Below are 12,829 nucleotides of genomic sequence, written 5' to 3'. Positions count from 1 at the left end.
TATCTTATAATATAAAGCAACAAACAAAGGTATCATAAGCAAGTCTCTGAGTTTAGAACTTAGGTTCAAACGAGAACAGCCAATGATGGGGAAAAAAAAAAAATCCTGGTTTAGAAAATTAGAAAAATCTTAACTCAAAGAAAGGTCAAATGTTCAACTTTAAACAGCTCTTTTGCCAGATCATTGATGAGAGTAAAACTAGGTTTCAGGTAAAACAGCTGAGGTTGAGAGACCTGTGGAAACAAGCCCAGAAGTCATGTAACAATCACAATCTAAAATTGGGTTGGAGGACAGTGCTTTAGAAAAAACCTTCAGGGAAATCATGAAATGGTCTTGACAAGCAATTATCTAGTTGGTAGCTCCCAGCCCTCTTGGAAGAGCCCATCTCCTGGCATCCACTCACAGTTAATCTGCACCACATGCAAATACCCTCTACTAACTCACAGTCAGAGCTTTAGCCAAGTCAACAGAGATCAACATGCAGACATCTAACAACTACTTTGATTAAATGGGCTCCACTCAGCCAGAGACCACCACCATGCCTGCCTTTCCCTCAACAGGGCCTGAAGAAAACTCCACTTGTATAAATGCACCAGGAAAGGATATTTGCACACAAGATGCTATTGAAAACCTACTGCAGTTTTCAGATGCTTGACCTGTACTCTTCCTGATAAATTTTTAGTAAGGAAGCTCCTTTGGAGCAGATGAGACTGCTCACATGAAGTAGGACTATCAGGTCACATGCTGCACTCCAGAAGGGCTTTAAGTACATAACACAAGTGATGCAATTCCATGTGTCATTTCAATTCCCAATGTGACCACTAACACAAAAGAATCTGGCAGAGATTACTGGACAGAGAAATCCAGACAAAGCCAAAGAGGAACATCATTGCTGGAGCACTGAAGTAAGGTACCAAGGAGACAGCCACCCTAAAATCCACATGAGCATTTTTTGAGGGGATTGCCAGAGAGCCCTGAGCCAGCATTCCTCAGAGGGAAGGAACCATGATCCTGCTCTGTGACTTTACCAAGAAGACAATGCTATTTGGTCCATTGTTTTCAGATACTAGGAATAAAACACTAACTCAAATATTTGCTGAGAAAATTCTTGGAAACCCTGAACTTCAAGGCATTCCACTCTAAAGCAGGATCACAAATTTTTAGTTTCTTTTTAGTAAAATGAACACGGCATTTCTGCAAGCAGGAAATTAATGGAGAAAACAAGCCTGAAGCACACTCATGCTGTGAAATTAAGCTCAGGACAGAGATCTGTGGCAGAATCCAAACAGCTCTCTGACTCCCTGCCCCTCTCTCCCAAGGACCCAGAGAAGCTATTTTCTGGACAATGACTGGGAGAGGATGAAGAAGGGGAAAATTTGAAACATCTGACAGTCTCTGTCTTTACCAGGCAAGGCACAGCTTTCCCTCAAGCAGTACAATGTGGTTGGATCCAGAGGACCACGTGCCCCATCACTCCTAAGCACACGGGAACCTCAATCTTCCTGCAGAGCCTGACAGCTGCAGGTGCTCCCCACAAGCTATTAGGGTGCACACCTATAAACAGCCTAGCAGTGTGGCACAGTCTTCCCTTCTCCTCCCAGCTGAACAGCATTTTCTGGGAACACAGGAACAGCAGCAGGCAAGAAGAATGCCTGGCCTAATAACACGTTCAGAACTGCAGCTCCCAGATCCACAGAGCCTGTGTGTCTGTATATACGTATTAAGTACTTCCTCCACTATACAACTAATCCGATTAACAGCTTTAGGAAACTCTGAAATGTTATAATTCAAGGGGTTCCATTCATAAAGGGTCTTAGGCTGTTTCTGTACAGAGGTTACATTCTTCCCACTGGAAATAAAACAGGGAGTAGGATTTTCTCCCAGGGAAGAATGGAGCCCAATCTCCACCGTAGGCTGAAGTAGGCCACCCTCCTACAATTCACATGAGTCTCAAACAAGCCTCACAAGAGAAAAATCAACCCTTCCTGCCCCTGCAGAGAGCCCCTCACAGGGCAGGTGACCATAGAGATCCCCCTGTGTGTGCTCTGCAGAAAGCATCATAGTCACAGGGGCTGCCCATTTGTCAGCTGCACTCCCAGGGCTACAAATGATACCTGCTAGAGATGAGGACAAGGGAAAGTGAGTGAGGTGACATCCCCATTCACCCAAGACAAAGCATTGTATGATGCACCAGTAAAAAGTGCAAGGAAGAGACTGGTCCAACCACACCACACGAGCCATGGCTGTCAGAGACCAGAGCCAGCATTACATGATACAGATGTGAGTTATAAAACCCAGTTCATTTTCCAGATGGCTCAGGTCTGGCACCAGTGCCAAGTGAAAGAAATGCGCTAGACATGACAACTAAAAAAAGTTACCAGAGAAAACCGATACATTCAAACATCATCTGACTTTGCTTTCCCAGTAGTGTCCTCATCTAACTTCAGGAATCAACAAAGGGATGTGAAAGAGATTAACGCTGCCTGTCTCACTTAGTCCTCATTTTCTGATATGTCTTCTGCTCCTAATAACCTACCACCTAAGAATGTGTGACAACCACCTAAGAATGTGTGACAGCCAAAAGCACGACATGAATGAGCTAAGTGACACGGCAATGCAGGACAATGGCATTTCCAGGGAGCTACCCATAATCTGAAGAACTGGACAGCCCTTCTCTATCTAGGATTTCAGTTACACTGACAATTAAATATGCCTGTGTTGGATGTGTCATCTTTCACCCTCATCCCAATAGGAATCTGGAACACTCATCCCCAAACCAGACCTCCATGGTTCTTAGATGCTCTGAAGCCAAAGCTAGGCAGTTACAAGGGAAGAGAACCAGCCACCAGTGCTTTCAAATGATAAAAGAGCTGAGTTGCACAGTGGTCAGGTGAATATACAATTTCATTGATTTTTGCCTCTACCCACTCTCTCACCCTACTTGCTAACCTAGAGGCAGAACAGCAAAGAAAAACAGAAGTTTGTTCTGACCTTCTTTGTCTCCAATCCCTCAGGTACCTCAGAGCTCAGACTTCCAGCAATTTCTCTTGCAGCATAAAGTGAACTAGAGGGAAAAACACTGTGGGGAGTCCTCTGAACCAGCTGCAGAGTGTTTCAGAGACTGTTAGAGCTGGAGTCCAGTCAGAGTTCCTGAGTCAAGAAACACCTTTGGTCTGGCATGAGACCGAGCATACATTAGAGTTGCATAGGGGACAAAATGAGCACATGCTTTTCAGAAAATCAATGCAATTGTTAACCTATTTTGATTAGGGTATCACTTCTAGGGCAGTCTGTATGCATGACTGCAGTGGGTTTTACTTGGTAGACAGCTGAAAAAATGTGTTATTCCATTAAGATCATACAGTGAAAGAAAAAGGAGCACAATAAGAGTCAGAACTCCTGAGAAACTGAGTAGCCCAACTTCAAACACATTTCCTTCCAAATTAGCAAAAAAGGTATTTCCTCATAGAAAAAGACCAGTGCTATAAATATGAAAATCTCCCTCAGACAAGACAGGACTTGGCTACATCACATTGTGACTTGTTTTTTCTTTAACAAATTTGAGAGTTGGGTCCCACCCTCAGTGCCATAACTAAGCTCCGCACACACTGCCCCGGCTGTGGGAACAGCAACACGAGTGAAATGGAAGTCTCCCTTCCCTAAGGACAAAACCAGGTGAAAAAAGGCATCACCACCCCAGGGCTGCCCTTACCTGAAGTGTGTCTTGCGTTGCCATCTGAGTGCTTTGTTAAGTCAACAGTTCTGTCTATTTGAAACAACTTCAGATCATCTTCATCTAAAGCGATATCTCCCCAAAAGGCAGCTGGAGAGAAACAAAGTGCAATTAGTTTCGTTTTTATTTTGGAAGGAAGGTACAGTTCCCATCTGGTTTGGAGCACACCTGAAAGGCAATGACTTCATGGCCCAGAAAAAGGTCAAAGTTCTGAAAGTACAAAGAGTGGACATCAGTGGAGGCCAAGGGACAACGCTTACATTAAGTCACAACACAGATCCACCAAAATGAGTAGATTAGCTGGGACTCCTTGTGCCACTCCTTCATACAGGTGTGACTCTCAACAAGGTGGTGTTCACTCCTCATTAAAGCCTGTGATGGAGCAGGGTAAGCCACAGCTCAGAGTGAACAATGTGTGTAAGTCTGGAGGACAGCAGTGAAGCACTTGAGCTCAGCAGTGTATACCCAAAAGCTACAGGACCTCACACACCCAGACACACTGCACTGGTCCCAATCCAACCTGAGAGCCAGCCTACCGCTTCAACTTTGCTAAAGAAACACCAGTTACTTGTCCCCTTATGGATCAGTTCCTTAGATTTAGGTTTGAAGAGTTTTCAATTTTGTCAAAATATTTGAATTTCAGTCAGAAGTCAGCAAAATAAGGTAAACAAATGTATCATTTGACATTCACAGCTCAGAGAAACAGACTAGAAACCATTTGAGTGCAAAAAATTATACCCCTGGAGTATCCTGGCTGAGTTGATGCTGCACAGTGTGTAGGTACCATTTTGAGAATTCGAACAAAATAAACACACAGGCAATGAGGCAGTTGACCAAGCCTAGCAGATCTTTCAGAGATAAACAGATTACAGAGCTCTTAAAACTCATACAAGAAGCCTGTACAGGCTGATGAAAAATATGAAAAAACAGAGTGAATTAATTAATAATACAGTTGAAGAGAGCTCGGTCAGACAGACAAGGAACAATGCTAAGGCACTGTCTGCAACAATGACCAGATTTGATGAAACTTCTTTTTACTTCTCTTGTTAAGTCAACATTTACATTACCTTGAGGGGGAAAACCATCCCATTGCTACACTAGTAACATACCTGATCAAAGCACATTAGGCCTGAGAAACCAATGTGCTTTACCAAACGTCTCCCTTTTACTGCTAAGACCAAATGGAATATAGACCTTTGCCTGAATATCAGAAACTTGCAATCAGATCCATGGCAATAGTATTAAGAAAGGTTAACTCAGAGTTTTCTCTGACACAACGTGGTACTGGTTCTGATGTAGCACCTGATTCCTCTACTCTGCATCTCAGCACCTCAGTACAAGAGCATTTGCCTATGTCACTGGTCTGGGATGTGGGCATGGAAATAAATCTTTGCTTGCTACTGCCTGCTACAAGCAGCAGAGCCCTGGCATGAGCAGAGGGTGACTGTGCTGCTTCTCCCTTTCCCTGGGACAAAGCTGTCTCCCCTGTTTACCTGGCCATGGCAGCCTCAAGAGAGGCTGGCTCCAGCTTTTTGACAGGGTCTCCTTAAAATTGCTACCAAAACCCAGTCCCAGAAGTGGACATAGTGACAAATCTATACACAGACCAACATCATTAGTAACTAGGGTAGACCCTGCATTTGCTACACAAACACAGAACTCGGGATCTCCCCAGCCTCTGGGCAATCCAAGCCGTCACTCGAGCAGAGAGCACAAAACACAGGCAGATCCCCACCAGGTAACAAGTCTACCAATACAGCCAAACATGCTCTTTTTCCTGCAGTCTGAGGAGAAGACATTTTCTCCATCCACAGAAATTACCTGCCCAGAACAATGTGGCAGTCAAGAGGCAGAGATGCAAATGGCATCCCATGCCATCCAATTACCTCCCCAGCCACGTTTGGTAAGTCATTACTGTACTGGCCACCTGCCAGCATTTCCTAGCCCCTTGTCAACCTACTGTCCCAACTAATTGCCACCACCCTGGGCTCTCAGTGGCTCTTTTCCACTAGTACCACACAGTCTGTTTCTCAGGCTAAGGTAGCCATGCCAAAACACAGCTTTCAGGGCAAGCCTGCAGCGTGGATTTACACCAATGGGATCGTTACTTTTTCCTTCCCAGTGGAAGGCAGCAGTTTCCCCCCAGTTCTAGCAATGGGATCTCTTTCTGTTACAAAGCCATACATCATCCTGAAAGATAGCCCACTACAAAAGCAGAATTTCCCTGGCATTTATTTCCAGCTCTCTGCAGTCCCAGCGTGCTCCAGGGGAACCATGATTTATCACAGTCCCCAACCAGCTGAACAATTTTCCTTGCTGGAAGTCCTGGCTGAGAATGCTACACTGCAACTTCTCCTGTGCTGTCAAAGTCCCCTTCCCAAAGACATGCAAGCCTGAAAGCCTGCCTCCACCCAGAGGGAGCCATCCCACAGGAAAGCCCAAGTACTTTATTTTAAAGGGTCACAAGTTCAGAGCCTGCTGGCAAATGAAGCATTTCAAACCATCCCTTCTGGTTTCTTTTACTAAGTTCTCCTTTTTAATTTAATGTGGGAGGATTTCCAAAAAAAAAAAAAAGAAAGGAAGAAAGAAAGAAAGAAAAAGAAAGAAACAAACAAAAAATATAAATCTCCAAACAGCAGGCTAACAAGCTTGGAAACCAGAGTTTCTCTTGGCAGAGCTCTGTAGTGTACACCCAGGTGCAAACTCTTAACACACAGTGCAGCAGCATGCCAGCTTTTCTTTGAGAAAATGCATCAATTGCTCTGGATAGTAAGAACAGAGCAGCTCTTATTGAGCTTGATGGGGCCAATATGAGAGACTTTGCTTCTCTGCTGGACTGGTAACCTGCACCAACCACCTGAATGCTGAACCTCACCACCCCTCAGCATATGCAACCAGACAGCATTTGTCTGCTGGGCAAAGGGGAAGGATGACTGTGTTTAACAAACAAATTCAGCACCAAAATGAAAAAAAGCAGCCTGGAAAGCTGTCTGCATTCTCAGCACATTTCTCCCACAGGAAAACAGTCCAGGCTGACATCTGAATTTTGTGCTGAGCACAGAGGTGCCATGACACCAGGAAAGTAGGGCAGGTGACACTGGGAAGGAGAACGCTTCCTTCTGGGCAAAGGACAGGCTCAACAGTTTTTCCAGGTGCTTCCCCCACATCCAGAGCCCAAAACAATCAATGTCTTCACAGTCCTCATTTGCCACAGTAATATTCTGGGGAGCCCCCAGCAATGTGACAGCACAAAGCATCTTCTTTCTAAAAACTTCACCCCCTTCTCTGCGAATCACCTCCAGATTGCTTCTTCCCCCCTAAAGCTGCCCTTCTCCTATTCCCCACTTGCATTTTCTCCTTTCTCTGGTTCTGAGTAGCACAGTCATATTTCAGGGAAGAAAAATAATTTTGCTGTCTCTCATGAGAATTCAATTCAGAAGTGTTTACAACTGTTTAAAACTTTAATTTTCCATGAAAAGTCTGTTTCATACAGGTTTTTTGAGAAGAATCTTGTAATTTCTGGGGTTTTTTTCTCTCCTTCAAAGACACATAAGGAAAAGAATAAATCACCGAAAGACTATGGTATTCTGACAGAAAACTAAATAATATTGTTCCTAAAAATACATCTCAACCCAAAAAGTACTGCTGCAATTTGTTAAAACCAGGCTTATCTGTAACACTTCAAAACACATTCCTGGGGATGGGTATCCTTCACCCTCACCACAGTCAGCTACAGAAGCTACAAGCTTCTACAAGAACATAAGCCACTCAAGGTGCCAGAAGAAAAATGTAACTCCATACTTGAAAAACATCACTCAGTGTCTGTGTCTGTACTGATCTTCATCCACCAAGCTGGAGCAATCCTTTCATCCATTTGCCTGCCACAAACTCTTGCCAGGAAGACACCCTTCCAGCATCAGTATAGGCCATAGGTTTACCCTGATGACAGGGACCAGCAAAGCAGTCACCCTCTGCATGCTGTGGGAGACCACTGCCATTTTCCCTCTAGCACTGATCAGAACCAGTTGTGACAGAGATTGACAGAAAGAGAGACTTTGGAAACATGTCCTGGTGCCTGCCAGGAAAGCACCCTCCATCCCCCCTTCCGCCTCAAATACAGATTCACCATCTGAAACTTTTATTAAAACATGGTAGGTTTTAAGTGCTGAATGGGATCTGAACCTAGATTAAAGACTATGTCTTCCAATTTGAGTCAAAGGGGCCCTCTTTCTAAGGGGTCACACTAAGCTGTGTATGTCACCAGCCCAAGGATCTTCTCTGCATTTGCAGCTAGCTGGCACAGCTCACACTGACAGATTCCCTTTAGGTCCTTCTAGCAGAGTTCTAGCACAGTTTTGCTGCTCTTTTTGAGCAGGTGTCCCACAGGGCAATACAGGAATGGGCAGGTTAAACAAAGAGCAGTATGAACCCAAGTAGGTGCCTCAGATACGTTTCACCACTATTCACAATCCACACTCAATTTTCACTAGCATTCCCAACCCCTGTGTGTAGATAATAGCTGGGCTCCCAAGCAGAGGCACCTCATGACCTGCGCCAGTACAAAATATACAAGGAAGAAGTGCTTGCACAATTAACCTTGGCATCTTCAGTGAGCATCACAGGCAGGTGACTGACACAGCCTGACACAGACCCAGCTGTGCCACCCAAGTGAGGAGCCACAGCCTCTGTGCCTCAGTGCAAAGGTAGGATGTGCTCTGATCCCACCCATGAGATCAATCACCTGTGCAGCTCTAAGGCACAGTCTCTATCCCCACCCACATCTCTGCCCATCATGTACATTATGGAAAGGTCCTAGGGCACCAATTAGCTCCTTTTGTTCTAGAACTGACTGTACCATGTCCAAATAGTACAAGAGAAAAACAATGTCCCTCCCACCTGAGCAACAGGAGCACCTGGCAAGGGGTGCTGGGCATACGAGGGCATGGCAACACATCCCACCTCCTGGCAAACAGCAACTCCTCACGCACCAGCAAAAGCATGCCAAGTTGTTTTTGAGCATTTGCAGAATGCTTCCCAACCTGACTGGTCTGAGTGGTGGGAGATTTAATTTTCAGGGCTAGCCACGCTCTCGTTAGGGCCAACACTTTGCAGTCTAACAATAAGAAAATAAATCAACAGATCAAAGCACGTTCCTGGCAGCTCCATATTTCTTTCCTTGCAGGAAGACAGGTCTGCTGCTGAACCTCCTGCTGGCACAGGAACCAGCAGAACAATGTTCTGAAGTTTGCTAAGATTTATACCTTAGAGAAAAAACTCAATACATTTCTCAGGGCAAAGTAACAGCTGTGTCAGAGGGAAAAGCAAAGCCTCAAAATAAGGCAGAAACAAGTGAAAGAAAAGAGAGAAAAAATCCCAGACCAGCAGCTTGGAAATAAGGGCCAGATCATGAGCATCAAACACTCAAGAAAAAGGAAGATGAGAAACTAGTAAACAAAAAGCATAAAAACTGCCACATTCAGGCATTGTGTTTTCATCCAGATCAGTTTGTTTCTCCTCAGTAGGAATGATCAGAAGTTTCCCACTGGCCACCTTTGGGGATAAGCTTCCATGGAGGCTCTGGTGGTAACCAGCTCCACTCAGCAAGGGTGTTTGGAGTCAGAGCTGGTGTCTGGCCTCAGTGGGGTGTCCTGGCAATAGGGACTTGGTGAGTCTATCTTCAGTGGGAAGTTCCCCTGTCCAGGGAGCACATTCTGTTTCAGAAATTGCTCTCAGTTTGTGTAGGAATGTGGCCTGCTTCTAAACTGCAACAAATATTTCAAAAACATCAAAATCTCCTGGGAATCAGAGTCCAAACCCTTATTCAGATTTCTGCAGAAACATAAACTGCCTCAGTTATCATGTGTAGTGCTCCTAAAGCAGCCTCTCTTGGGAAGTGATCTGCAGGACACCCAGTTATGAATCCTGATTCATATTCAATGGATTTCCTATCCTGGAAGGTGACAATGCAGGAATAAATAAATACTTTGGGCTTGAGTTTGTTCAAAACTGCAAACATACACACGAGCTTACACAAAGCTCATCTTTGCTATCCCTGGACCGAATACCATGTTATTTTAACCACAAAACAAGCAATAGAGCTTGCCAGAATCAGGTTGGGAGAAAGGTATTTTCATTTTAAAATAAAATGCACAGCTCTCCTGCTGCTGGTTACCCCCTCACTCAAGGTCTTCCTCTTTTCCACCTCAGCATGGTAGTCACACCAATCCAATAATCAATGAACCCATTCCTGGGAAAACGAGCAGTGCAGGAGGGCATATGTGAACACACACGGCTGGAATGCCGTGCCACAGGAGGCTGGAATGCCGTGCCAGGAGAAGCTGGAATGCCGTGCCATAAGAAGCTGGAATGCCGTGCCATGAGAAGCTGGAATGCCATGCCACAGGAGGCTGGAATGCTGTGCCATGAGAAGCTGGAATGCCGTGCCACAGGAGGCTGGAATGCCGTGCCATGAGAAGCTGGAATGCCGTGCCATGAGAAGCTGGAATGCCGTGCCACAGGAGGCTGGAATGCCGTGCCATGAGAAGCTGGAATGCCATGCCAGGAGAAGCTGGAATGCCGTGCCACAGGAGGCTGGAATGCTGTGCCATGAGAAGCTGGAATGCCGTGCCATGAGAAGCTGGAATGCCGTGCCACAGGAGGCAGGAATGCCGTGCCAGGAGAAGCTGGAATGCTGTGCCATGAGAAGCTGGAATGCTGTGCCATGAGAAGCTGGAATGCCGTGCCACAGGAGGCAGGAATGCTGTGCCATGAGAAGCTGGAATGCCGTGCCATGAGAAGCTGGAATGCCGTGCCACAGGAGGCAGGAATGCCGTGCCACAGGAGGCAGGAATGCCGTGCCAGGAGAAGCTGGAATGCTGTGCCATGAGAAGCTGGAATGTTGTGCCATGAGAAGCTGGAATGCCGTGCCACAGGAGGCAGGAATGCTGTGCCATGAGAAGCTGGAATGCCGTGCCATGAGAAGCTGGAATGCCGTGCCATGAGAAGCTGGAATGCCGTGCCAGGAGAAGCTGGAATGCCGTGCCACAGGAGGCTGGAATGCCGTGCCACAGGAGGCTGGAATGCTGTGCCATGAGAAGCTGGAATGCCGTGCCATGAGAAGCTGGAATGCTGTGCCATGAGAAGCTGGAATGCTGTGCCATGAGAAGCTGGAATGCTGTGCCACAGGCAGCAAAGCAGCTCCCTCTATGGGCCCTGAGATGGTGAGACACCTGCACCCTGATCCGAGAGCGCTGCCCGGGGATAGCTGGAGGCTGCTGCTGCTGCCCAGTGCTTCAGAGAGCCTTACAGGTTCCCCCCGTGCACCTCTGAATTTTTCTCCCTGAAAGCTGTACTCCCTAAAGCTCTTGGCCACATTTTTTGTGTAGGCAGGAAACAGACTTTAGAGAGAAGCTATCATGGGCTCACAAACACATAGAGTTTGAGCTCTGCTCACCCCCAACACAGACACACAAACATCCTCAAAGCCACCCCAAAAGCAGGTAAATTCACTTGGAGACCTCACTCCCTTTCAAGTGAAACCAACCTCAGCAACTCACTTGGCTTTCCTGACCGGGCAACTCTGGCCCGGTCCTGCTACCTGATGGACACAGGTATCCTTCCTGGATTCTGTCCATTGCACCATGGCCATGATTCTCCAACAGCTTTTGTCACACCCTGCCCAAAGATATTTTGGTTAAATGAAGGCAGCAGACAAAGACAAGAGACCCAAGAGCCAGCTGTCTCCATCCCCTGCCAAGACCTGCACACCACAGCTCAATCTCACTAGAAGTGGGAACCAGGAATCAAAACCATGTCCAGATAAAAGGATTTTGTAGTCTGATCTTAAATGATAAAACCCATAAATAGCACAATGGCATTATTTGACAGAGGAAGCCCTTTCTTCAAGAGCCCATGGAGTGACCCTTGTTAGCTCAACCTGCAAGGCAGCAATGCTGTCTTGGAAATCCAGCATTGCTTCAGCTGCCCTTTAAAAGCAGGAGATGGCAAGGTTCTGGGTAATGAAATCCAAGAATGTTTTTGTCAATTAATTATGGAGAAAGCTGAACTACACAAGCCCCATCTCACCCCCTTCATAATTTTTGCTGCTCAATATAACTTTAATTAATCTTTCCTTTGGCAATTTGAAGGAAGGGTGAGCACGCTGTAAACACCCACTGAGTATTAAATTGATTTTCTGTTTTATAGTCCTCTTTCCCTCCCTATTGGCCAAGCTGTGATTTGTGCCCCTTCCCTTGGAGGCATTTTTTCCATGCTAATATAATCCAAAGCCCCAAGCAACAACATCCAGAAAAGTAACACTTTGCACAGTCCATTGCTTCAGCACAGTCTCTGCCAGCACAGAGAAGATTCTCTCTTGCCCCCTTTTCCCCCAGACCACAAAAATTCAAAGCAACCCATCTCATTTCCCTATCTTCATCATTTTTGCCTAAAAAACTGTCAGTGTTTTTGTCCTGAGTAGCTAACACATCAGGTCCCTGTAGCTTCCTGCCTGTCATTTATAGCAGTGTATCTCAGTTACCAAAGCACTACTGAAAGCCTGTTCTGCTGGTAAACACGGCCTCCTGGCTGAGGTACCAGGCTGGTTTGGCACTGCAGAGCTATCTGGACCTACAACCAGAAGGTAGGAAAAAAAAAACTCAGCTGAGGTCCCTAAAACCTTGACCAGCTCTCAGCAAGGGTCAGCGTCCCACCTTGGGCTCGTGGGGCTGAAAGCAGGATCTTCAGCAGCAAGCACACCCCAGTACAAGGAAAACCAAACACAGCCCAGCTGTGCAGCAATGGAACAAGCTCTTCTCAGGGGACCTTCTCCTTTGCCTTGTAGGGACCCCAGGCCCTGAGTGTCACCAGTCAACCACTTCAGGATAAGAGTGGTTAGGGATCACCTTACCTCAGCATCACCTCAAGGACAGGAATGGAGACTGGCTGCCAGCAGTGTCTGTCCCAGGAATTCAGCCTCTTGTTCATCACTACTGGTTTTGGTACCAGGAGTTAGGAGACCTTGACTTAAAATATTGCCTGTCCCTTAGCAGCTGTCCCACAAGATTTTATGAGCCACCAGTTCCAGTCTTCTGGGAG

General features: G+C 46.2%; 1 protein-coding gene across 2 annotated transcripts in view; it reads right to left on the bottom strand.

The window, feature by feature from the left end:
- Positions 1-12,829, bottom strand: part of TLL2 (tolloid like 2) — an 85,801-nt gene that overhangs the window by 50,552 nt on the left and 22,420 nt on the right. For both annotated transcript variants that reach the window (XM_086899028.1, XM_086899029.1), the window contains exon 2: positions 3,713-3,823. In XM_086899028.1, coding sequence (XP_086755154.1) covers positions 3,713-3,823 — 111 coding nt within the window. The remainder of the gene's footprint in view (positions 1-3,712; positions 3,824-12,829) is intronic.

The sequence above is a fragment of the Cyanistes caeruleus genome, chromosome 8 (assembly GCF_971803275.1).
Source record: "Cyanistes caeruleus chromosome 8, bCyaCae1.hap1.1, whole genome shotgun sequence".
In the NCBI taxonomy this organism is placed as follows: Eukaryota; Metazoa; Chordata; class Aves; order Passeriformes; family Paridae; genus Cyanistes; species Cyanistes caeruleus.
Note: the sequence above shows the minus strand (reverse complement) of the source record. Positions and strands in the feature narration are given on the sequence as shown.